General features: G+C 44.7%; 2 protein-coding genes across 5 annotated transcripts in view; one reads left to right on the top strand and one right to left on the bottom strand.

Moving 5' to 3' along the window:
• Window positions 1–27: 27 nt before the first annotated feature.
• The window catches only part of LOC147028405 (uncharacterized), a 44,127-nt gene continuing 16,392 nt past the window's right edge, over window positions 28–27,762 (top strand). Inside the window, exons 1-2 of one of the 3 annotated variants that reach the window (XM_085878768.1) lie at window positions 28–7,065; window positions 23,854–23,902. In XM_085878768.1, the coding sequence (XP_085734894.1) occupies window positions 2,567–3,736 (1,170 nt within the window). In that variant the 5' untranslated portion in view covers window positions 28–2,566 and the 3' untranslated portion in view covers window positions 3,737–7,065; window positions 23,854–23,902. Of the gene's footprint in view, window positions 7,066–23,853; window positions 23,928–27,762 lie in introns of all 3 variants that reach the window. The other 2 variants (XM_085878770.1, XM_085878769.1) reach the window with 2 other exon arrangements.
• Window positions 11,968–23,231, bottom strand: COA8 (cytochrome c oxidase assembly factor 8). Of its 2 annotated transcripts, none has more exons than XM_085878773.1 (5): window positions 22,998–23,231; window positions 19,033–19,221; window positions 16,662–16,725; window positions 15,727–15,817; window positions 11,968–12,875 (listed from the first exon to the last, which is right to left on the bottom strand). In XM_085878773.1, exons 1-5 carry the CDS (start codon window positions 23,100–23,102, stop codon window positions 12,794–12,796), a joined length of 531 nt encoding a protein of 176 aa, XP_085734899.1. In that variant the 5' UTR covers window positions 23,103–23,231; the 3' UTR covers window positions 11,968–12,793. The 2 variants fall into 2 exon arrangements, with proteins under 2 accessions (XP_085734899.1, XP_085734900.1); XM_085878774.1 differs by having other exon boundaries at window positions 19,033–19,206; window positions 22,998–23,130.

Raw genomic sequence — 27,762 nt, 5'->3', positions numbered from 1 at the left:
AACGGTGCAGGGACCAACCAGGTACTTTGTGTGCCGAACAATTCTACCAGACAGATGATATAAGTAACCAGGTTATTACTGATGCTATGTAAGAGTTCCACCAGATAGACGATATACGTAACCAGGTTCTCAGTGATCCTAATTAAGAGTTCCATCAGATGGTGTAAGTAACCAGGTTCTTAGTGATCCTAAATAATAGTTCCAACAGACGGTATAAGGGACCAGGTTCTTAATGATCCTAATTAAGAGTTCCACCAGATGGTATAAGTAACCAGGTTCCTTGTGATCCTAATTAAGAGATCGATCCACCAGATAAGAGAGATCCACCAGATGGTACAAGTCACCAGGTTCCTCGTGATCCAAATTTATAGTTCCACCAGACGGTATAAGTAACCAGGTTATTCGTGATCCCAATTATGAGTTCCACCAGATGATACAAGAAACCAGGTTCTGAGTGATCCCAATTAAGAGTTCCACCAGACAGACGATATACGTAACCAGTTTCTTACTGATCCTAATTAAGAGTTCCACTAGATGGTGTAAGTAACCAGGTTCTTAGTGATCCTAATTAATAGTTCCACCAGACGGTATGAGGGACCAGGTTCTTAATGATCCTAATTAAGAGTTCCACCAATTGGTAGAAGTAACCAGGTTCCTTGTGATCCTAATTAAGAGATCCACCAGATGGTTTAAGTAACCAGGTTCTTAGTGATCCTAATTAAGTTCCACCAGAAGGTATGTCGCCTGGTTCCTCGTGATCCTAATTAAGAGTTCCACCAGACGGTATAAGTAACCAGGTTCTGAGTGATCCCAATTAAGAGTTCCACCAGACAGACGATAAACGTAACCAGGTTCTTACTGATCCTAATTAAGAGTTCCACTAGATGGTATAAGTAACGAGGTTCTGACTGATCCTAATTAAGAGTTCCACCAGACAGACGGTATAAGTAACCAGGTTCTTAGTTATCCCAATTAAGAGTTCCACAGGATGGTATAAGTAACCAGGTTCTTAGTGATCCTAATTAAGAGTTCCACCAGACAGTATAAGTAACCAGGTTGTCAGTGATCCTAATTAAGAGTTCCACCAGACAGTATAAGTAACCAGGTTGTCAGTGATCCAAATTAAGAGTACCACCAGATGGTATAAGGAGGAGGAGATTGGACCATACTCTGTGCAGAGCATTGGTGCTACTGAAACAGTCTCCTTGGCTATTGGGCACAATCCTAGACGGGTCGCTACTCCGACACAGTATACCAGCATGCTGGCACTCATTTTGCCAACCTCGGAAGGATGACAGGTCGAGTTAACCCCACCTGGTATAAATTCAACAGATGAGCGGGATTTGAACTCAGGACCCTAGGATCCAAAGCCCACCACTCTAATCATTAAGCCAACACCAGGCATACGGGAAAAGGGACCAGGTTCTTACTGATTTTAATTAAGAGTTCCACCAGATGGTGTAAAGTTTTGTGAAAGCAAAGTAATCAAAGTGTGAATGAAATGAAATTTCAACCAAACGATCATTAATTATATCTTGCAAGGACCCTTTAATTAATGATCACGATTTCATTACCATTTGTATTCACCGTTTCCGCATTGACCTCCTCTCAGTTGCAGGTGTTGAGGATGTGTCAGTCTAAACGGATCCAACTGGGAGGGTTCAGAAACACGAAACGCGATCCAGTTTGAGGTCCTTGCCAAGAAACCGCCTCATTAACTCAACGATCAACGTAAAGGTTTCATCCGGTCCTACGCGTGGTCCGAGACAGGGCTCCATAAAGAGGGGTTCATGATTCACTTCTGCTCATTACGTTATGGGGAAACGTGGTTTGGAGGCGGTCATTTCAACCTGAACTTTTTGTATGTTCTAGAGATCAGGGTGAAAAACAAAAACGTTCAACAAAACAAACAAAAAAGCTTTGAAAAGTATTTATCGCCATTTTTATTGAAATTGAGTCTCCCCCAAAAAGTCATTCATTGGATCCCGCGACTCCACCTCGATCCCGCCTTGACAATTTTTATCCCACATTTCTACCTCACTCCCGCTTTTCTGCCTCGATCATGTGAATCTATCTCTTTCCCGTGAATGTACTTTTATCCCGCGCTACCAGCTCTGTACCATTATAGTTCCACTTCGATCCCGCATTTCCATTTTAATGTCATAAAACTCCCTCTATCCCACTTTTCCACATCCATTGGGATTTCTAACCATAACCATGCATTTCCCCTTCTATCCCACATACCCACTTTGATCCCACATTTCCACCTCGATCCCAAATCCCCACCTCAATCCCACATTTCCACCTCGATCCGACATTTCCACCTCAATCCCACCTCGATCCTACATTTCCACCTCGATCCCACATTTCTATCTCGATCACACATTCCACTTCCATCCCACATTTCCATCTTGATCCCACATTTCCACCTGCATCCCACATTTCCACCTCTATCCCACATACCCACCTCGATTCCACATTTCCACCTCGATCCCATATATCCATCTCGATCTCACATTGTTACTTCGATCACACATTTCCACCTCGATGCCATACATCCATCTCGATGACACATTTCCATCTCTATCCCATACCCACCTCGATCCACATTTCTTCCTCGATCCCACATTTCCACCTCCATCCCACATTTCCGTCTCCATCCCACATTTCCGTCTACATCCCACATTTCTGTCTACATCCCACATTTCTGTCTCCATCCCACATTTCCGTCTCCATCCCACATTTCCACCTCAATGCCATACATCCATCTCGATCCCACATTTCCACCTCGATCTCACATTTCCACCTTGATCCCAGATATCCATCTCAATCCCAAATTTCCACCGAGATCCTGAATTTCCACCAGGATCCCACATACCCACATACCCACCTCAATCTCATATTTCACCTCGATCCCACATTTCCACCCCGATCCCACATTTCTACCTCGATCCCAGATATCCATCTCGATCCCACATTGTTACTTCGATTCCACATTGTTACTTCGATCCCACATTCCGTCTTCATCCCACATTTCCGTCTCCATCCCACATTTCCGTCTCCATCCCACATTTCCGTCTCCATCCCACATTTCCACCTCGATGCCATACATCCATCTCGATCCCACATTTCCACCTCAATCTCACATTTCTACCTTGATCCCAGATATCCATCTCAATCCCAAATTTCCACCAGCATCCCACATTCCCACATACCCACCTCAATCTCATATTTCACCTCGATCCCACATTTCCACTTCGATCCCACATTTCCACCTCGATCCCACATTTCTACCTCGATCCCACATTTCTACCTCGATCCCACATTTTCACCTCGATCACACATTTCCACCTCGATCCCACATTTCCACCTCGATCCCACATTTCTACCTCGATCCCAGATATCCATCTCAATCCCACATTTTCACCTTGATCACACATTTCCACCTCGATCCCACATTTCCACCTCGATCCCACATTTCCACCTCAATCCCACATTTCCACCTCCATCCCACATTTTCACCTTGATCACACATTTCCACCTCGATCCCACATTTCCACCTCAATCCCACATTTCCACCTCGATCCCACATTTCTACCTCGATCCCACATTTCTACCTCGATCCCACATTTTCACCTCGATCACACATTTCCACCTCGATCCCACATTTCCACCTCGATCCCACATTTCTACCTCGATCCCAGATATCCATCTCAATCCCACATTTTCACCTTGATCACACATTTCCACCTCGATCCCACATTTCCACCTCAATCCCACATTTCCACCTCAATCCCACATTTCCACCTCCATCCCACATTTTCACCTTGATCACACATTTCCACCTCGATCCCACATTTCCACCTCAATCCCACATTTCCACCTCAATCCCACATTTCCACCTCGATCACACATATCCATCTCAAGCCTTGTGTTGGCTTAATGGTTAGGGTGGTGGCTTGGGATCCTAGGGTCCTGAGTTAAAGCCCCGTCGGCCACTGAATTAATACACCAGGAGGTTGACTCAGCCTATCATCCTTCCGAGGTCAGCGAAATGAGTACCAGTTCCAGTGTGTGTGCTGGTAGAGGGGCACTGCATCAGCGGCACAGCCGCATCTCAACCAATGATGCAACCAGCAGCCACAGGCTGCACTCGATAGAGAGAGATATCCATCTCGATCCTACATTTTCACCTCGATCACACATTTCCACCTCGATCCCACATACCCACCTCCATCCCACATTTCTACATTTCCACCTCTATCGCACATACCCACCTCGATCCCACATTTCTGCCTCCACCCCACATTTCCACCTCCATCCCATATTTCCACCTCCATCCCACATTTCCACCTCCATCCCACATTTCCACCTCCATCCCACATTTCCACCTCCATGCCATATATCCATCTCGATCCCACTTTTCCACCTCGATCCAACATTTCCACCTCGATCCGACATTTGCACCTCGATCCGACATTTCCAGCTCGATCCGACATTTCCACCTCGATCCCACACTTCCACCTCGATCCCACACTTCCACCTCGATCCCATACTTCCACCTCGATCCCACACTTCCACCTCGATCCCACACTTCCACCTCGATCCCACACTTCCACCTCGATCCCACACTTCCACCTTGATCCCACACTTCCACCTTGATCCCACACTTCCACCTCGATCCCTCACTCCCACCTCGATCCCACACTTCCACCTCGATCCCACATACCCACCTCAATCCCACCTCGATCCCACATTTCTACACATCCATCTCCATCCCTTGTTTAATTTGTGTTCATTTTGCTCTGAAGATCCCCTCCATCACTGCAGTATTGTTCGAAAATCATAAAATCACAAGTTTCCTGTTTGTTGGTCGTCTACGTGGTAAAAATATATTTTTGCCAAGTATGTTGGTCTGTCGCGTTTGTCTGTGTCTGTCTGTCTGTCTGTCATACGATTTTTAGCCACAGTTTTCAAGCAATTGTTCTGAAAATTTTTCCGTGTGTAGGTGACCGGCCAAGAACAGCAAAGCTTAATTTTGGTGAAGATCCAGATCCGAATCCCGATCTGAGAATTCTTAAAGTGATTCTTCACCATTGAGAGATCGGACCAAAAACAATACATAGCACAATATCTCAAAAGGTTATGGACGGATTCACACGAAACTTGGTGGACAAGGTTGGGTGTGTGACAGGGACAAATCGGTTCAATTTTGGTGGAGATTCGAATCCGGATATGAGAATTTTTTTTTCGTGATTCTTCACCATTGAGAGATGGGGCCAAAAACTATGTATAGCATGATATCTCAAAAAGTTGTGGATGACTTGTGACAAAACTTGGTGGATGAGTTAGTTCGGTGACAAGAACAACCCAATTCAATTTTGATTGAAGTCTGGATTCAGATCCGGCCTATCAGTGGGATACAAAATTTAAACTGTTCAGCCTGGCAGCGGTTTGTGCTTTATCAAGTGCCGTTCCGTTTTGCCAAGTCGTCACTTTGAGTGATTTTTCATTTAATTAATTCCCTTTCCATTTACAAAAGGGGAAAACCTTTGGAGCTTTGGTTTTTAACTTTCTATTCCTTACACGTATGTTGCCATTATTACAGGAAAATGAGAACATAATGAAAACTATCTTTTGCCTTTGTCCACATTATGCAGTCATTCAACTCTTTCATTCATTCTCCCTCTCTCTCTCTGTACATATATATATATATATATATATATATATATATATATATATATATATATATATATATATATATAGTTACATTGGAGGAGTACGGATTAGGCAGCATGTTAAGTAAATGTGGTCCCTGTGCCCACAGAGGTAAGAACACCGTCCATAACCAGGGATCTGTTCGAGTGAAATTGTCCTGTTTTCTGTCTGCCATGAGAGGCAGTACAGTTGACATAGGGATTAGATAGGATCGAAAGTGTAATTTGTATGTGTCTTCTCTGTGAACAAGGCAAGGTGAGGACGGAGGGGGAACAGTTCAATGGTTTTGAATGTGTCTGCATCCTGTTTGTGACTTTTAAAACACAGTGGGGTTGCAGGACCCTGGAGGGGGTAAGACCTCCGGGGGACCGAGGTGGTCACTCCTGGACATCTGCAATGGTGTGACGTGAGGACCACTATGGCGGGATGTTGTGCGACCATGGCTTGGTGGCAGCATCGCCTAAGGCCAGTGAGGACCTGAGGAGGTGACTGCCAGGATATGCAGTCCAGCAGCATCTACCTGAGGCTCTGGCATTGCCCAGTATGTGGCAACCCATCATGCTGGACTGGTTAATGGATGCAGGTCAACTGCAGGGACTAGTAATGCCATCGGACAACCAACCGGAGAATCTGTGGAATGTTATGTCGCTAAATTGACAGCATGATTGTGTAAGGCCCAGAGGGGCCGGCATAACCTTCTACAGTCTGCTGTGATTAATGGGACCTCAAGTTTGGGAAGAGGACCCTGGGATTGATTGGCATGATGAAGAAGAAGAAGAAGAATGGCTGCACCAAGCATTGCTGCTATTCACCAACCTTCTCAAAGACAAATTGGAATGACACAAAATTTACCTTTTCCAACTGCCACGACTCCCCATGCTTTGCTTTGGGGGTATGCAGGTGAGTTGGGGAATTGGTATGGGTGATGGGCAAGAGTGGCCATTCGAGCCAATACATGGACCGAGTGGTAGGGGGTAAGATGTAGGAATGTACCCTGTGCTACAAAGGTTAACATTTCTTAATTTGGAATTTTGTGTGTGAGCAGGCCATTTCCATCGAATGGGAGGTACGAATGGCAGGTGAAGCAAAATGAATGGCAGCCGGAGATGGAGCATTGTGTGTAAGGTTTGTGGGTCGGGAAGTTGTGCATGTCCGCAGGTAAATCAGGCTCTTAAGGAGAGCAAGGAAGGTAGAACTCTGCCATGCCTCGCCACAGCAGGTGACCAGGAGTGAGGTCCACCGGGAGGAGGGTCAGGATTGGTCGGTCATGGAGCAGGAGGATCGCTGGTGACCATCGAAGGCCAATGGGTGACCGCTTCCAGTGACGATGTAGCAAAAAAGGAGCTGGTGAGTGCTGGGGTGCGAACTGGATGGGGATCCTGGAATCTCCCTCGAGATGGGACTTTGTTATGCACTGTGTGTACCACACACTGCCACACCCCCACTGCCTCATTGTAGGGCCTCCCAGGCTGCCCAGTTAATACACCTTCCAGATAATTGTGAGGACATGACTTTGCAAAGACGGAAATGTTATCAGTTGAAATGTTGTGTGCTGTTTGAATGATCCACTAGGTCACCACCAGACACGTACAACTCCAACGTGCTCTGGTGGGTATGTACAGCCCGTGAAATTGTTGGGTTTTGGTTCAGCTGACTGGCTCATGGAGCAATTGACATACACTCAGGACATGGTCAATATGGGACTTTCAAAGTGACGTATTAATGCTAATGAGGTCTTTCACACATGCACTGTGTGCGAGTTTTCAGTGAGTCACTTCCACTAACTGGGGTACGTTTAAGCTGCTGTTGCTTGTTTGAAATATGTAAGTCAAAAAGGATTTTTAATGCAATTTTCAACATTTAAACGAGAGTTCAGAATGGTTAAATGAAACTTCAGTATGGGTAACCTAACTTGTGTTCCTGGATGCAAATCAGACTCACGGAAATGTATAAAACACGAGAAATATCCGTGGATGTTAATACAAGCGAGTGGCGCGCATGCACACACCTCCTTTTAGCAGTTAATACAAAAATCTTGTCCAATTTCTCTTGTGGTCCCAGAAACAAACACACAATATATTTATAACAGCCCTCACAGCTCCCATAACTCCCCTCCTTTCCCTTACCCACCCCATCCAACTTACCCTGCACATTCACAAGCCACAGATATAATATGACTTTACCATCAGTGTTCAGAAGCACCCCAACCAGATACTGTGTCTCCCTCAGGGAAGTCTGCCTGGTACATCTTGTTCCCACGTAAATATAGCTGGCACAAGATTTGTATATTTTCATGTCATGAAGATGGTCTTGGTCGAAGAGTTGGTCGGCATTATTTTCTTGCTCATGATGAATGGCATCATCTTTTCAATTGCAGACTTCCATGAAATAAATCACATAGCCTGCCATGTTCACATGAGGCACTCCAGCAAGGTTCAAAGTCCACTCACTGGCTGGAATTATCGAGGGTTTAGGTAGGATGTACCCGTCTACGATCCTTGTGGCCTTGCATTGGCGCATTACGGGCAGCTACAAGATCTCAGCTCTTTCGGTAAGCTGGGAAAGTTCTCCAACTCTTTTGTTGTGCAGAAGCATGCACACCGAGAATTCAGGGTCAGATTACATCATTTCAAGAGTTCCGTGTTAGATGAGGTTTATGTTTAGAAAAGTTAAATCGTCATTAAGGTAGGCCTGTTTGTGTTGTGTACCATCTTCTCTCCCTACCCTCGGATAATGTGATGAACATAATGATGATGGCGGTGGAAGAAAGTTTTTATTTTTATTTTTATTTTTTATTGTAAACTAGAAGGGGTACCCAGCTTTGCCCGGTGCTGTTCTAATCCTCTTGGCATTTTGAAGAAATCCAATTTTTTTTCCATTTTTTGTGTGGGCCTAAAACACTTCCCTATACCCACTAAGGAAGGGGGTTGGGGATTATTTAACATTACCTTTCACAAAGCTACAAAGGCTTTGGCATGATCGAGTGATTTCAAAAAGAAATAAAAAAAAATCCAACTGTTTTTTTTTTTTCAAAAGTTTTCAAACAATGTTTTTTTTCCTAAACCACTCCCCGGCACTCACCGATGAACCTCTGAACAAGTTAGATGAAGATCCGTTTGGCCATCTCTGAGAAAAATGGCAACACATTTCTCTTGTAGCATAGATAAATACAAGTTCTAATTGTGAATTTTTGCAATAAGGGGTAGTACATAGAGATTAGTTAGGAAAGGCAGATGCGGCCTCACCTGATTTAATGGGTAATATAATTAGAGTGTGAATGTACAAGTGCTAATGCTTGGATCTTGGCCCTGTTGAGTGACGTTGTTGGGAGACTAAGGTTGAAAAGGGAGGGAGGGGGTTAACTCGCTGTGTTACATTGGAGGGGGTACAAATTAGGTAGCATGATAAGTTAACGTGGCCCATGTGTTTGCGTAGGTTAGAACGTTGTCTGTAACCAGGGATCTGTTCGAATTAAGTTTTCCTGTTTTATGTATTCCATGAGAGACGGCATAGTAGACCATATAGGGATGAGATCGGAGAGTCTAATTGGTAAAGTAGACCTCGCTGTGGACCAGGCAAGGCACCCATACAAGGTGATGATGGGGTGAGAGAAAATGTTTTTGGATATTTTCGTGTGTGGCTTTTTTAATTTTTCCACGGCCTACGATGGTTCAAGAGGTGCTGCGATGCCAGCCGGTCCGCATGATGCGGGGGAGGGGTGATAAAAGGGCCACAAATAGGGGCAGGCAGTCAATTACAGTTGAGAGTTGGAAAAAGCCCATCGGAGTTGGAGCCATGAGCCAGGGCTTGCTCCGCTTTCTTTTTCTTTCTTTCTTCGCCCTGCTTGTGGGGTGATCCGTGCTGGTTGCATTGGAGCCTATTTTCATCCCATATCCTTAAAGACCTTGCCTAACCACCCCATTTCCTATAAATAGATGAGTTGTGTGTTTGTGTGTCATGGTTTTTGTGTCTATTAATTACATACTATCGAAATGTACCTTTTGACCCTTAAGACTGCTGAGACCCTTTAAAACCCACAAGATCCTTAAGACCCCAAAATACCCTTAAAAGACTCAAAATACCCATCACATCCTGATGCCCCAAAACACCCAGAAGGACCCCTAAGACTAGGACGACTATAAATGGATGAGATGTGTTTGTACAGGTGTGTGGCATGTTTTTTGAGTTCTACTTCTTCTTGCATATGGCAGCTTAGCTGCCAGGGTAGCTATCATTTCTTGGAAGCACGACTTTCGCTGATGCAGTGCCCCTCCACCAGTACGCACTCGTACTCATTTTGCCGACCTCGGAAGGATGACAGGCTGAGTCAACCCCCTGGCGTATTAATTCAGCAGCCGACGGGGCTTGAACTCAGGACCCGAGGATCCCAAGCCGCCACCCCAACACCAAGCTTTGAGTTCTACTGGAACGGTCTGATGTGGCATGTGATACACCAAAATGATCTCCATGACCTCCTGAGTTGATTAGGCTAATTAACTACCAAAAATGCGTTTGAATTCCCATGTTTTAAACGCACGGCATGTTTAGGTATATAAAGCATCCCACCACGGCATGGCAAATTTCAAAATAAATAACAAAAATTATAACATTGTAACAAAGCATATATTAATTAATACTAATAATATTTACAAGAATAAGAATAGTACTATCATATGGCAATAACAATAATAACGAACATAGAATCCCCGCACTGGCTCAAGCACATCTGGGCTTGGTGAAAGGCAAACTAATGCTCAAGCAGTATAGCAGGCGGGTATGCTACAAGGCCATGAAGACCAATGAAAGTTTGGTCCAACGGAGCAACAGGCTCACTAGTTGTGAGCAAATGGGTGTTTGCTTGTGACACCCTAAGTCTACTTTTCTGTATCAAGTGCCTTTCATTTTACTGTGTGCATTTATTAGTCTTGCCCGAAGGGGTTGCAAGACTATTGTGACGCCCTTGTCTGTGTCTGTATCCACATCTATATATTTTCGCTTTGAATTCTTTTTTCTCTGTGACCCCTTGTTCGATTGATGCGAAACTTTAAACATTCAAAGTACTCCCCAAGGAGAATATTTTGTTGATGCATATGACATCATATGTCACACGGCATGGCAGCCATAAGGAAAAAAAAAAATTGGACATCTCCAAAACTGCTTAACAAAAACAATTGAAACTTGGCATGTGTCATCAACTCCCCCACAGGATATATCGGGTGACACGAATGATGTCATCGGTGAAATTGAAATCCTTATCCTAAAAATCTGAAACTTCATATGTCTGACCTACGACTTGATGAGAGTGAAGAATTAAATTTATGAAGTCATTGTTCACATGGTCTGGCAGACACATTGGATTGAAAATAAAAACGTTTAAAAAAATCTTCTTCGCCAGATCCTCCTAACAGATCGATCCGAAACTTTATACATTTGAGCGACGAGCCTTGAGGAATATAGTTTTTTTTTGTTTAATTAATATTCATCTTAATTGATGCAATTTAGCCTTAATGTGCACAAACGTGGTTGCTAAGTATTGTAATAATCGATCAATAAAGCTACGAGACGATGCGCTCTCCCAAGTGCTGCTGTAGTTTATTTATTAATTCATGTCTGTCTGTCGGTCACCTCAGGATTCTCCGTTCGTGTTGTGTTGTGTTTTTTTTCTTCAATAAAACGTGTTATTTCTCAAGGCTACGTGCCGCCTGATTCTCATGATGTGCTGCTCACCCATTGTGTTTTGGGAAATCCCTCAGGAAGGTATAAAAGTGGTAAATTTGTTTTACGAGACTGGTAGGATGTCAATCTCGGAATTGGGGGTGGGGGGGGGGGAGAGCCACGTTATCCGCTCGACGACGATTCTCTTTGATTTATCCATTCACGGAGTACACTGCCTCATGTTGCGTTTTCCTGCAACTCCTTGAGTAGGCATTATAGGCAACACTTCAAGATACCACAAGCAGAAAAAAAATAGCATCGCAGCAGACATGTTTCACCCTAATTAGAGTTCATCACCAGAACACAATGCATGAAAAAAAAAAATCATCTGCTTGGGCTGAACCTCCTTTCGGAATATATAGGGGGTCTTACCATTTATATACCCAAAAGGCGAGCAGCACATCATGAATTGCCCACCCATTGACGGATGAGGCAATACATGCTCGTTTGCATTTACTCAGCAGTCATGGAGCACAAATTTATGTCACCACAGCAGCTAAAGGGTGATTCGTAAATAAGGTCTCAAATCAGATGCAAGAGAACTTCAAATATATTGAACGTACCACAATAGTGATGTGTCATACCACGTAAATGTGACCTCATTGTTATTATGAGGTCCTGCAGTTCGACTCTGAAGAACGCAAATTCTGATATACCACCTGAAGCTGAGATAAAAAATTCAACCAGTCACTTTTTTTTGGCAACAAACAACTCAATTGTCAAGTAAACAATATAAATCAAATGACTTTAAACAATGCAGAACATTGGCATCAGAAAAAGTTCCCACAATTAATTGTAAGGGAAGTGCGAGTGCTGCCGAGAACAAGGTGGACGTGAGTGCGCAAAAGGGCAAAGGATATAAAGCGACAGGTGCAAACAGAAATGCCTTAAGTCAGCTGCTTGCTCTCCATGAGGCTTCTTCGCACACAAAGTGAAACTCGAGGCCTCCGGGAAAGCCACACGGCGAGTAACGTGCTCGCAAGAGCAATGCAGACAGAGTGCAAGCAAATCTTATGCAAACCAAAAACGTTTCTTCTGTGACTGTGTAGCCATCTGTGATTTGGACCTGTGGACCACAACAGATCACCATCTGTTCTGTAAAAACAATGCCCTGTCAATTTGGTGATTGGACTCCATGACTCCGCTGAAGTTAACTTGTCTCCATGGAACCACATGGCTAAATATTTTGGCTCAGAGCCATTTGTCTTGCACAAGCACAGTCAGAGGCCCGATAGGTCTTCAGCTCTACGACGTTCAGTAGAAGCAATGTTTGATCTTGCAAGGTCCTAACCAAATGTGAAGATGCTGCTGGGCTTTGAAAGTTGAGATCTTTGGTTGACATTTAGCAGCTCCATTGAGATCACCCACCGTGCCTAACCAGTTGTGCCAGCACAACTCGGAACATCAAGCAGGTAATGAGGAAGTTCCTACGATACCATTCCCTGCACAGCACGCACACGCACACACACCAACAGCCCAATAACAAAAGAAGTGCCACAAGTATTGAGCATGGATGCCAGGACGTTTAGTGTCATCACCATAGAGTCTGTGTTTTCCACTCCATTGGCATATCAGCCATTTACGTCTACTGCATCAGAGACCAAAGTAACATGACCTTCTCATACAATTCCATTACAAATTGTCCAAAGTCACTATGTCTGCTTCCCCACCAACCCCCACCACTCCCTCTCCTATTGCCCCTTCATTATCACGAACCTGTCTTCACAGCACCAGTCGATAACAGAAACAAACTTGCCGAAGCACCAAAACCCCCCATAAATGGTACGCGTGGAACTTGGCTGCAGTCTGATGTGCTATTCCCAGCCCTGGCATGTGGAGCAAAACTCCTCACCATCATTCCGACACCAAGCCAAGCTTCACTGTGACGCCCATAACCCTAGCTTCCTTTCCTTCACAATGCAAAGCATGCACCATTCGCCCTTGTGGCGAGCGTTTGGTCACATGTTGTATCTTCTCTTTACGCAGTTTATTTCATTAGGAACTGGAAATGATTTCTGACTGAAGGGCAGAAGTCACGGTAACCTCTTTTTCTGCTTTATCATTGTTTATTTCACGTTACTTTTCAACTTGACTTGAAGTAGTTTAAATCCATCAAGTATAGATTCAGTTTGCAGTCTTGGCATCTGGAAATTTAACTACACTCAGGTCACTCACAGAGCGTCGGTATAAACCAAACTGGTTCATTAATGACTGACACAGGAGTAATCTTCCTGTTCCACCTGATCTACAGGTGGCACCAGTCCACACAACTTGGCAAGAGAAAAACTAAAATGGAATTTAAAAAAAACAAACTAATGCTGTCCCAAATCCCCATAACCACATTAAATACCCCAAGGTATTTAAATATGCTGGAATACCCCAAGGCAATGTTCTAGGCCCCATCCTATTCCTAATATTCATCAGTGATCTCACTTACTATCTGGAAAATCCACTTTATCTCTTTGCTGATGATTCCACTCTTCACTGTGACATCCCTCATCCTTCTGACAAGACAGGCAGAAGTCTCTTCCCTCTCCTCACACCTTGACAAAAATCACAAACTGGTCAAACATTTGAAATACGTCTTTCAATCCTGAGAAATCAAAATCAATCAATTTCTCCCCCTGCCCTCCCCCGCCCTCCCCCCCCCCAACCTCTCTCTGAAAGGACCGTACCGCATACCCTCCTATCTCTCAACAACCATCTTGAAGAGGTACAGTCACTCAAACTCTTGGATCTCACTCTCAGCCTTGATCTCTCTTGGGCAAGTCACATTTCAAAGAGCATCAAAAGCCAGATGCCGACTGGACATTCTCCATTGTGCAAAGTCCTTCCTTGGCACACCTGAGCTCATATCCACCTACAAGGCTTTCACCTGCAGCTTGATGGAGGACTGCTCTCCCCTCTGGGCTGGCTCCCCTGCCTCACATCTTGCTCAGTTTGACACCATGAAAACCAAAGCCTTCAAAGATCATTGGAACCTCTCCAGATTAAGCTGAGTCTTTGGGCCTATCACTTCGCCATCGCCGACAGGTCGGTGGTCTCGATGTCTTCTCTGCCCTCTCCGTGCTGTGTCCTCCCCAAGTATCTGCAGGATGCACACGGTCCACCAGCAACATCCTCCGAGTGAAACAGCCTAAATCCAGAACCACTGCTCACTCCACTCAATTACAACTCTCTTTTCCCACCTGTGGAACTACCTTCCACACTCTCTTCAATCTCATTCTTCCCTCCGGGTCTTCCAGACATCTGTTCACCACCATCTCAGGTGGTGTCTTAAAACCCCCATCCAAAGCCATGATCTTTTCTACACCTGTTAAACCACCCCCACTCCTCCCAAAATTTTGCTTATGTAGCCATATTGTCCACCGCTTGCATTCTCCCATTCCCCTCATCGTTAATTGCATCTCTTGTTTGTCCGTCTCCACCTACCTTCCCCCTTCGCCATGCGATTGTCGTTTCCCATTCTTCTGCTGTTCCCTTTGTTATTTGGTGTCCTGTTCTGTTCTATGTCCTAGCTCTTCCACGAGCCTAGACCATGTAAAATATATACATTTTAAATTAATAATAAGGCAGCCTTTTGGAGTGGGTATCAACACAAAGGGCTGGTAGGATAGCCGACAGGTATGTGCACTCACCATTGAGCTGTCTGCTCTGGGTTTGAATCTCGACCCAGCTATAAACTGTCATCCTGCTGTTCCGCAGGCAGAGTGAGGCATCAATGTGTGTGCCGTCCCTCGGAAGGACGTTAAACTGGAGGATCTGTCCGCCAACATTGATGGGTGGTAGACATGAAAGATCCCACGATGTCTTTTATATAAAGAGTAGGCGAGTTATCGGCGACACCCTGAACAAATTACAAACTCTCTCACACCAACAAATTACAAACAAACCGCACAAAAATTGTGAGTTTGCCAATACATCCCCAACACGAGTTAAGGGAGGCCTTCATTCTGCACTGGACTGAAAAAAAAGGATGAAAAAGACTCTTTAGTGACCGACACATCAGGTTTTCTTGCCTCCCACGGCGGTTACTATACCTCAATCAACATCCTCCGATTTCATCTATTATACGTATTTATCTCGATTTAACGCCCCCCGCCCCCCTTCCATCTGTTCCTGGTTGTGTAACATGAAGATATGCTTATCCTCGCCTTCAACACAATTCCCCGAGTGAGCTCACGCAAGAACACTGCTGTGCAGGAAAACACCAATTCGTAAGTGATCGAGAATTTCAATGTTCAGAGAATAATGTGCAAGCGCAGAATCGTTTTGGTGAACTCTGAAACTCACTTGTTGTATTCGAGATGTTTCGTGTAATTTGCATCCAAAAATAGCTTGAAGAACTCTCCCATTTCATCAGCACTCAACCTGTTTCGTGTCCCTGCAACAAAAGGCAGAGATACACTGTAGATACAAGGAAACCAAAGTAAAAAAAATATTTGGTCTATTGTGCCTGGACCACACCGTCCTGAACATGCACATTCATCCCGACTACATTGCAAGAAAGAGATACATTTAGCAAGCTAGGTGCACAGTATTCTTCTTCTTCTTCTTCTTATTCTTCATTATACCTGGATTTCCATTTGTCAGTGGGGCCAGCCACTCAGATCTTCCTCCTCCAGAGTAGTTTTGCACGACTCTTCCTCACTTGAACCAACCACATTCATGTTATTCTCTCCCGCATCACACTGTCCAATCTTTTGCCGCACGTTCCTTGAACTGGTTACAATCTGGATTCCTGTCCTCAATGCTTAACACATGGCCAAACCACCTTAACCTCGCAGTTCTCTCTGCGGTAGTCCTTATCATTCCTGATTTATTTCTTCCTTCTTTCCCTTTATGAAATCCCAGCCAACCATTTTAACAGGAACACATTCACAGCACACAAACAAGTAGGAATCGGCGAAAGAGACAAATGGAAAGCTGCAACAGACTCCCCCAAAGCTGAGAGCATTTTGAATGTACATCAAGCCAAATGTAATGTTTCGATTGTAAATTTTGCCGAGTGCAGCGTTTGGAATGTACATTAGGCCGAGATCCTTTACCAGCACAAAACAACTTCAGTCAAATGACAGGCTGACCAGTCAATTCCAGAAAGACTGGAGTCGTAACTGGTTCTCAGCCGACCCCACAAGGTAGGAATTATAATCGGAGCCGTTAAAGAATAAGTATAGGATTCATTCAAAAGATTTCCACACGAGGGATGTTGTGATAAAGGAACGAACCATCAGCATTCCACCGTCTCAGCCCTTTTTCTTCAAGTTTCTTCAATTCAAAGTCCTGCTTTGCCTGTAGAGACACAATAAGTGTGATGACAAGAGTAAGGCAGAAGCTGAAAGGCCAGTCAAAACGTGACTAAAAACAAATTAATTAATGTGAATGAGGTGCTGCTTCGCAATCAAACACCAAAAACCCAAAAGCAATTTCCAATTTATGAAAAAATGGTCGCATATTACTGCAGGGTTCTGAGTTGGCCGTACTTTGCAAATTTACACAAAAGCGTTCTCGCTCAGCAGCACGGCTAAATGTTTGTGTTCCTTTTGGATGTGTCGGAAATGTTTAGGAGGAAAATTCTTGGCTTTACTGCAACATTCGACAACGCATAAACAGAGGTTAGGATTGCAGCAAAGCCACAGGAACACACGGCAAGCAACAGGTTCCTGCTTCAGCAGGTCGGGAATCCATTTGGCCCAGCGGAGGTTTGAGTAAGCGGTTATGGAGGTTATGATGAGGCAGATTGACTCACCGATCACAGGTGGAATCTGGATAGAGGTCATAAAAAGGGAAATGAAAATTGAAAGGTGTGCCATTATACCACTTTTAAAAAGTGTGTCGCTTTTGAATTTGTGTTGCTGCCAACAGGCTGACTGGTTAAAGTCGTTTAATTCTCAACTGATTGGTTGGCGTTCAATTCCGAAAGCTGCTCATGTTCGCCAACCCGCAAGTGGCGAGCATATCGAGTATTCCAAGTCCAACCTCGACACGAGTTGGCCTTCGTCCTGCAGTGGGCCAGTGGGGTCAAAACGTGGTCCGTGTGGTTGCGTAGAACTTGTGAGGTCCTAACCAAATGCACTCGAGAACCGCCAACGTGGTCAGTGCGGTTGCGTAGAACTTGCGAGGTCCTAACCAAATGCACTCGAGAACCGCCTTTAACACTGAACCATTTGAATAGCAGTTCGATTCAGAGGTAAGTGGGGTGTACGTCTTTATAAAACGTTTACTCTCCTACGGTAAAAAAAAAGCTTGCCACAAAAGGATGTTTAAGGTTTTAAGGCACCTGTAATTTGCTTTGGAGAACCATACATCATTGATGTAGGCTCATGGAAGAGCGAGGTGACAGGGGGTAAATGGCAACGTACTAGTAATGCGGGAAACAGTTAGACCAAAAAAAAAAATAAAGAAAGTGACAAAGAACGAACAGAAAAAGAGGAAAGGGAGAGGAGCAAACACAGGAACCTGCAAGTAAGAGGGTTGGGTTCGGGTTAATGGGGGTCAGCAACATAATGAGAAGAGATAGGGGAGGGGGGGACATGAGAGATGGCTGCCAGTGCACCGCTTATGAAGCTCAGGAAGGCAGTTCCACAAATGAGTCAAAATAAAAATGTGGAGCTGTTCTGTGGTTCAAAGCAATTTGGCCTTTATGAAAGGATTTCGATACAAATGTGTAACTGGTGATGCTACGTGATGGAGATCAGTAAACAGCGACGGCGAGCATCATGTGCCGTAGCCATGATGAAAGGTCGTGTTAACAAGGACCTGTCGAAGAATGTACAAAACACGCATTATCATGCTGGACAGTTGCAAGAGGGCGTTAACATCCAAAGGTGGCAGGACGAGGACACAAGCCGACAGTTCTGGATGACCGTGAACTGCACAAGATCCTGGCCATGTCTATAGCGTTCAAGAACTACTGCACATTCATCATCGCTGGACTTGTACGGAGGTTGGTGTGAAGCTGGCATTTGGAAAAAAGTCCATCCATTCAATCTTTGCTCAAGATGGGTGGGTCTGACATCAGTGTGACAACTCAGTTGGCTGTATGGAAATGCCAAGTGCCGGAGCACCCCTCCAAATCTGCTGGTTATGAGTCCGTGCAATTCAAAAAGCTGAATCGGGACATTTTGCTTTGATACAATTGGACATCCAGTGTCCACAGGGTATAGCGTTCAAAAATAACCCCAAACTATAACAATGGTGCAGAAGGAATTCTCCAGCATTAGTTCAACACAACGGAATGCAGATCAGCACTCTGAAGAGCACACACCTCTGCCAGGCTGAACAGTTTACATTTTGTATGCCACTGATAAGTCGGATCTGCATCCAGACATAAATCGAATCAGTTTGTTCTAGTCACCTAACCAACTCATCCACCTAGTTTTGTCATAATCCATCAACAACTTTTTGAGATATCCTGCTCACAAACAGACAGGGGTGAAAACATAACCTCCCATCCACCTTCAGTGGCAGAGGTAATTACTGCGAGAGATTGTATAAAAGTTTACGATTAAATAAAACATGGATTCCAAATCTACCAAACGTATTGCAATGGCCCCCACAAGACCATCGCAACAAGACCTCAGAGCAGAAGTGCCCTACCCGCACGTAGCTCTTGTTGTGCATCGACCAAAACTTCTGGTTCCAGTCTTGGGTGTCCATCCGGAGGTGGCGGAGACTGCGTTCCAAATCCGATTCGTTTGGCGAGATGTATGGAATGACGGGCCGGAGGTTGGATGTGCGGTCAGGAGGTCCGACCCAATCTCGCACTGACCCCTTTGGGGGTGAAAACTGGAGGATCAACATGTATTTTATAAATAACCATCACTGTCAACTAAATAAATTAAAACAAGATTTGCAGGTGTTAACACATGACCTTCAGGGCTATCTAATTATTATGTACGCACAGTTTTAGACTCAAGACAACCCATCTAGGAGAGTTAGGGTTTGGGGAGTGTAACATTCATTGTTATTTGGTAAACTTCACACATTTACTTTAGACGTGTTTAAGGTTGTTAAACGATACAATCGATTGATCAGCGAAAGGTTTTATTTTAATGAAGATTTCCATTCAAGTTTTTTTTTAAAACGAGTTCCCAACATATTTTGCAATCTGCTCTGTTGGAAGCACATGCACCTGTTTGATCTCAGCTTGAATAATTACTAGACGACCCGTGAACCCCTTGGGTTCCCGTTATGGCAGTGGTTGATGAAAAAAATCATTACAAGAAAAAAAAACAAGATAGCTCCAGTGAACGATACCGCTGAGGTTGTTTGCATTGATCAAATTCTCCCGAAGAGTACTTGACTGAATCGGGAATTGATTTTTTAATAATTTTTTTCGTTGCCCAATTTGAACGAAACTGGATATTGCACACCGCAGGAGAATGGTGAGTAAGGTGGCACTAAAATTTTTGTGCTATCGTGTACCATTTTGGCTGTATTTCGAGAACATGCATGCATACATACATACATGCAGGATGAGAGTTTTAGTAATAGATAGAAGATAGATTGCACAGGATGCTCTCGAAGTATGGTTCAGAGTCCATCTATTAATTACGTGTCCTAATACGAGGGAGATTTTAACCCTGCTCCGCCTGTGTGCACCAAGTACTGCACGCACCTGTAAAAACCTCCCACCCCTGTACATGCCTATGTAATAGACGGATGGCCCGTTAAGCCAATACTGCAATGCGTACTGTGTGTGTCTGTGTCTGTGTCTGTGTCTGTGTGTGTGTGTCTGTGTGTGTGTGTGTGTGTGTGTGTGTGTGTGTGTGTGTGTGTGTGTGTGTGTGTGTGTGAGTGGGGGGGGGGTATATAGTCTGGGAGCCACCATGTGAAAATGTGCAAAAAAGTGATTTTGATGCGACACCCCTGATATACAATTTTTGATATTGGACCATGTCAGTGGGTGTGTTGGCCACCTGAAAAGTGTTATTGAACACCTCAACTCCATCGCGCAACTTTTGTGGGCAGGTTTTTTTTGATAAAAGGCCATGACCGAAAAAAACAAAAATTTTGGGGGTAGGGGAAACTAAATTGATCATGGGGGTAGGGATAGGGAGGCAGTTATTTGACTGGCTCGCATGGATCACTGACTTTGCTTTGGAGGGTGTCTAGGAAGTCAGCTTTGTTTCCTTTACGCATTGTGTATCCAGCTATGTGTGGTTCAAACAGGCATGGAGGGTAGTCGCACCATTCGTAGCTGAAGGCCTCTGTTTTACCTTCATTAGTCAGCTCCTGAGTAAAGCAGAGGGCTCTGGTAACTGTGCCTTCCTCAGATACAAATCGTTTCACTGTCTTCCTTTTTTTGTCCCTTTGCTTCTGTTGTGCAGCAAACGTCAATATCTTTGGAGTAATTATCTTTTCAGCATCAGTGGAACCTGCATATGCAATTGCCTCTAATCCAAGTCTTTTCGAATCTACAACTTCCGTCGAAGCGAGCATTTCTCCCGTTGCAATGTTGACCAACTTATCAGCTGCAATGGTCGGAGCGAATGGATTCCTCATACTTTGTCACAGTGTCTCTGATTTTAAGAACCTTTGCCATGTCTTCTTTATTCACTTTTTTTGTGGTGGTCTGAGTCAGGAGACTGCAGATGCACCATCTGCTTTACACTCTCAGAGACCGCTGTCATGAAGGGCAGTGTTTTTACATACTTCTTCCGTGCTGATTCTGATTGGGTTATTCACTTAAATAGGCTTGTTTTCCCTTCTTTGTTGTAGGTTTGCTCCAAAGCGAAGTCTGTCCATACACCATTGAATGCACCTTCCGTCTGATGGACTGCAAAGTTGCTCGCCTCAAATTCTTTGTGAACATCTGGTGCTGAGTTGGGAAGACTGTTCGTTTCACTCAAATATATTGGAAGACAGGACACGTACTTGCTGTGTCCAGACGAAACAGTGTATGGTAACATGTTTTTTGCCTCCAGGAGGTGTTAGTTCCAAAGGCCAGCTCTCTCAGCATTCACATAACGCTTTAGAACGAGTACCATTTCTATGTACATTCTCCACAACAGTTGCTGGGTGTTATTTCATGCGAAAAGAACTCCATCGATTATTTGTCGTCTCCGTAACGGTCCTCAAATGTGACGGCGATGACCATGATGGATATGATGGTTTTCAGAAAAAAAAAAAAGGCGTGCCCACTCTCCAGCGATCATAGGAGGAAGCAATAATACATGATATGACCAGGATCAAACAGTTTTACAACTTCATTACCCCTTATACAATCAATTTTTTTTTTTTATCTCAAAAGCAAGATATTGAACGTTTGGAGTTGACAAATTTATAGTATACTTACCCAGTGATGATGTTTGCTGTCAAAATTAGACAAAATCAAACGATTTGTTGGAAAGATGAGTAGACTTCACGGATTAAATATGGTGGGCGTTCAACACTTGTACACGTCTCGGCAGATAGTTCCAAGCGCGTGCACATCCGGCGCCCAGTCAAAAAAAATGTGACGGAGATGACAAATTTTACGGGACGGGGTCATATACTGTATTTATTTCAGGAATGTCCATTGTATCCCTTCAAATCACTTTTTAGACAATTTGCTCCATCGGATGTTGTCACAAATATCCATATGCAAGTCTTCAAGCAGATTTGTTACTTGTAGATATAATCGAGGTGGTACACCAACAAGTGTGAGTTGGGACAGCTATTTTTGGTATACCTCGACATTTTCGGCTGCCAGAAAAAAATACGCACAGCCTCAACGCGGCATGTTTTTTATGTTTAGTACGTTTCAACATCATTACACTATCGTTGGATGTGAATTTTAAAGCCATACATTGCATTCCATCCATTCAGTCTCATCATGAGCGTGATGGACACCGTTTCTGCACTTTACCATGAAATGACCCGGTCATAGTTTGCTCTGTTGTGGCTCAATCAAAATACTGCTTCTCCAAAAACATCAGGAGGATCCAAGAAGTTGATTCAAGTGGTATTTAAAGATAAAATCCTACAGGAAGGGGGATCTATAGGGTATTTCTTTGATAAAAGTGCCAGATTTTGGGCGTGACCCGATTTTTCTGACCTTTTGACCTTGAAGGTCACCCAATTGAAATCTACTTGATACTAACCAGTAGCATACATCGAGACAAAGATAATGAGCGGTAACTTGTTGTCATAGGGTGTTCCATTGTGGAGGAATGGTCAATTTAGTTTCCCCTTACCCCCCAAATTTTTGTTTTTTTTACTAAAAAAAAAAAATCACTGACATGGTTTAAGTGTCAAAAATTGTAGAGCAGGGGTGGTCACATCAAAAAGTGTATTTCTCAGCCATGGCTCGCAGACTCGTATGTGGGGATGAAGGAAAAGGGGGTCAAGGGTAAAGGGTTTCACCATATTTGCGTACGTAATAAATATACGTCAGACAACAAACAATCGGTACCATGAACAATCCGTTTCATTACTTCGCCTGGATCTCCAAAACGGAAGACGAATGACTGTATGAGACGTTATTGACGTTCAAACGAGATACCGACAACGTGTCAGTGGTGTGAGCTTCACCAATGGGGTGTGAGGAGTCCGGACGGTCAAATGGAGGACTCGCATACCTGGTGTTCCATCTTTGTGGAGAACCGACGGGACGAGGTGTTCCCGAGACGGAGCGGAGTTCGAAACCCAAAACAAAGCGAAAAGGCACGAATTCGTGCGGCCATGGTGGAGCATGTTCGGGGCGTTGTTTCATCGCTTTACTATTAACAACGGCGTCTCATTTTTTTTTTCACCGATATTCGGATCCTTTGACGCTGTGCACACACATTCCAAAAAATATATGAATGATTTCACAGTACTTTCGCCGACAAAAACGGTCCAAAACAGAGCGAACTGCGCTCCGGTACCACTACACCGCTCCGGTAACGACGACGCCGCCACAACAGGTTCCCCGATAATTGAGCGCGAGATGGGCTTCGTGAGTTGTCCATACGTGATCGACAGGGACGTGACGCGTCATATCACGTTCACGTGCACATCACCGTGCACGATGCGTTGCGTCATGACGTGTTGGTTTACGTGGCGGATGTGCACTTGCCAGGCGCCGTGAAATTGCGCGTCGTGATTATTATAAACTCGTCACACTGAGTCGCCTGGATCCAACCGGCAACAACAGGTCTTCTTGGACCCCAGGCTTACATTTCGATGTTATTTCTACATTGATTAAGGATGTACTTCATGTTTTATTCCTTTATTGACCTACACGTGCCGGTAATAAATATATATGATGCTTTGTTACTTGGAAAGTCGAAGATTTTTCAAGTACTGTATACTGGTCGGTCGACTTTGTTACTTTTGCTGAAAACAAATTCAGGCCAAGTATGTTGTTGTGTCGTGTTTGTCTGTTTGTTTGTCACACGATTTTTGGCCACAGTTTTCAAGCAATTGTTCTGATTTTTTTTTTTCTGTGTGTAGGTGACCGGCCAAGGACAGAAACGCGAAATTTTGCTGAAGATCTGAATCCGTATCCGGATCCAAGAATTTTTCAAGTGATTTTTTTCACCATTGAGAGATGTTGGGGCCAAAACGATATATTGTTGTGGGCCGGGGTTCGGTGGCGATAAACGACTGCGAGGTGGAACAGTAGAGCCTCTCCCACCGAACACCCGGAATTTATCGGTCGTCACCCCGGACAACTCCGGAGTCAACGGGTCACTTAGGGACCGTGATCGCCAATTCTCCGACGGCATGGGGTCGGGTTAATTGCCTAACTTCAATATACCTAAATAGCCACGCCGTCAAATTACCGGGGAAGTCACTCCCTCGACGGACCTCGAGCAGAACTACCGAGCCCGATCCGGGTGTAAACCGAGCGGGGATTACCAAGATCCGTCGGTCCAAATGAACAATTTACCGGCCCGAACGGCCTTACTAATTCTCAAACCCACACCGTGCGAGGCCAATGGAGGAAAGCACAGAAAACGAGCTGGTACATTTAACAGGGGTTTATTTAACAAAGAATAATCAGGGAGGGGAACACAGAGCAGAGTTATCACGAATCAAAGGCAGGCAATGTACAATGAGCAAGGAAAAAGCACTTAACAATTCTACTTACTGGACGGCAACACACACACACACACACACACACACACACACACACACACACACACACACACACACACACACGAAATGGACCTCGTGGGTCTATTTTCGGTAGAGCCGGGTACCTCCCCACCTCGTGCGGTTTCACCAGCCCCGCACTTGTGGAGCTCGGAGTCCGTGGACAGGAACGGGGATCCCAGCTCGAGCGCTCCAACGCCAAACACCACGGTGGGACTTGAACCCACAACCCAGACCAAGCCGCACTCGCCACCAAGACCGCAGACCGCAATTACCACGATCCTGCAGAACGCAATTGCCACGATCCTGCAGAACGCACCCTTGTCTCCCCAACACTGGTCCAGACAACCACTCTACTCCTCTTTAGGTGGGAGGGGCCTCTTCTCCTCCCACTCATCTCCTGATTGGACGAGGGGTTGTCGGATGACTCGTCACCTCCCGATTGGCTGGGGCATGCGTGTCATGCTCGCCCTTCGCTCATTGGCTGGAGGAAACGGTCCATGCCCTCCCTTCCTTGGGACGGAGCCTCGAACCGAGGCGTTGGAAGCTCTGCCCACGCCTTCAGCCAACAACACATGGGCAATGGCGACCAGTTGAGTGCAGGACAGTAGCATTGCTGTCGTGGATGTAGTAGTAGTTGTTGCTGTTGTAGAAGATATAATAAACCTGACTAAAAAATAATTTGTAGCGCACACATGTAATTCCCATTAGACAAAGGGTGGATGGATTCTAACTATAAACACATACTTATCGAAATAACTGAACTACGGGGACTCTGGCTACTTGTGTGCACAAGGTTTCCAAATCTTTAACAATATTGCATGATATCTCAAAAGGTTATGGATGGATTCATACAAAACTTGTGGACAACAGATTGGGAGTGCCACTAGGAAGTATTTATTCAATTTTAGTGAAGATCTCAATCCAGATCCAGATAGGAGACTTCTTTGATTTTTAAATGATTCTTCACCATTGAGAGACGGGGCTAAAAACGATATTGCATATCTCAAAAAGTTGTGGACAAGTTATGACAAAACCAGGTGGTTGAGGTAGTTAGGTGTCAAGAACAAGCCGATTAGATTTTGGCAAAGATCCGGATTCAGATCCGACCTATCAGTGGGAGTCAATCCACTTACTTTATCACGAAAACATCATCCAATCAAAATATTGATGCGGTTATAGGAACCGCATCCCTCCAAAGCAATAACAACCATCATACAGTGGTCCCTCGACAGTTATTCCATTAATATACGTTAAGATAGTCCCTTCCCTTTTGTCTAGCGGGACAACGGGACAGTGCGTTGTGTGGATCTCATAGCCAGGTCTGTTGACACCACTCTAATTTCATTTCTACTCTTCTTTTCTGCTTATTCCTGAGGTAAATCCGAATTTGGGTTCTTGCGGAGGCCAACACGTGCAGCACGTGCTGTAGCCGGGGGAGGGGAATAGGAAAGCCACGGCAGCACCACACGAGCATCGACAGCGCAGCTGCGAGGATACAGCGATACCCTCGAAGGAACCTCTGCCACAAGCTTGAGATGATCGTCTGACATTTCCAATGATCTGGGATGAGATTGCTGGTTGCATTGAAAAGGCATACGAACGAATATCTCAAAGAGGCTGTACACGGATGTTGTTTTTCACAATACAGAAGCAAATGACCCAAGATCAGCGAGAGCGTGGCTGGCAGCTTGGTTCCAATAACTACATTGTCAGAGGCCGATAATAGAAAAAGAACAACCACACCACATTGTACAAGACACAAGTATGCCAGATATGGGCGGCGCGTTCTTTTCAACCCATTCCTGGATTTAATTATATCGGCATCCTCTTTTCCCTCCATTTCTCCATCTGATACTTGTATCTATATTCTTTTTTTCATTCCAAACCTCCATCTAATTATTATATCCGATCGTTCCCCTCAATTCCTGACACAGTTCGGGTCAGGAATTCCATGCACACGATAACAGAAACGGGCGAACGCGAGCGCTGACCATGTGGGCCATGACGGGTCCGCACGTTCTGTATGGAACGTGCTCGAAGGCGGGCAAACCCGTTCGCAGCCGTGATACCTTATCATCACACAGAGCAGGGTACGAATGGCACACAACTTGTTCTGGTCTGTGCATGGGTTTATCCTTACATACCATCTGTGTATGGGTTTATCCTTACAACTTACCGTCGGTCCTTGCTGGCAGCCACGGGTGTTCCCCACAGACGGCGGAAGTCTTCTTGCCTCTGCCCGGCGAAGCCGCGATCAAGCAGAGGAGTGCAGAGCCCCAATCCCATCATCCGGTGAGCTGCCCTGCGAAGGGAAGCTGCACAGGAGGTACTCCCACGGAGTGGGTTTTCAGATTTTTTTGCGTTTTGCGGAATGAAGGGTTTTACGGTGGCCGGAGTGCAAATCCTGCCACCAACCTCCTAATAAGAGGTGACCCAACTGCAGGAGGACGTCCGCAGACACAGTTGGGCACTAGATATGGATGGCTGTTGGCTCACAAGGAGCTCCTCCGCCCTTTGACAGGTTTTGTTTTTAATCCTGCTGGGTGTCCATATCCAAACACCCTCCTCACCAGAAAACCTGGTGGGGGAGACGGTTTAGTCGCCGACAACCCGACCATGGAACAGGTTAGTACAGGTTTACATGGTACCTGTAGCAGGTCACAGATCGAACCTGACCTGACAAAAACTCCTCCTCACGGCGCCTCATATTATCTTGTTGCCTTCGGCCTGGAATTAAATTGCGTTAAATCAGACTTTTTCAACCTTTATTTACACATTGTAATACACAACTTCCATATGAAACAAATTGTCAAAATTTCAGAAAATTAATTAAAAATACAAAAGTAGAATATCTTGGTTGTATGAGTGATTCCCACCCCCCCCCCCACACACACACACACACACACACACACACACACACACACACACACACACACACACACACACACACACACACACACACACACACTTATAAAGTAGCTCAGGTGTAACCATCACCTTCAAAATCACACACCAAGTTAATTGCCCTCCACCTGTGTTAAATTGTAGTGATTCTGATTATTTCAGAATAAAATCAGCTATTCCTGTAGGTTTCCTTTCCTGCACAATGCATTTCACAGCAAAGACTCAACCATGAGCCCCAAGGAGCTTTCAAAAGACTGGCATAAAGTTATGGAAAGGCACGGATCAGGAAATGGGTATAAAATATTTCATAGGCCTTGAATATCCCCTGGAGCAGTCAAGACAATCCTTAAGAAGTGG

The sequence above is a fragment of the Eptatretus burgeri genome, chromosome 4 (genome assembly GCF_056783735.1).
Source record: "Eptatretus burgeri isolate ZD-2024b chromosome 4, Ebu_testis_v1, whole genome shotgun sequence".
Lineage (NCBI taxonomy): Eukaryota > Metazoa > Chordata > Myxini > Myxiniformes > Myxinidae > Eptatretus > Eptatretus burgeri.
The sequence above is the reverse complement of the archived record's forward strand: the minus strand, read 5'-3'. Positions and strand labels throughout refer to the sequence as shown.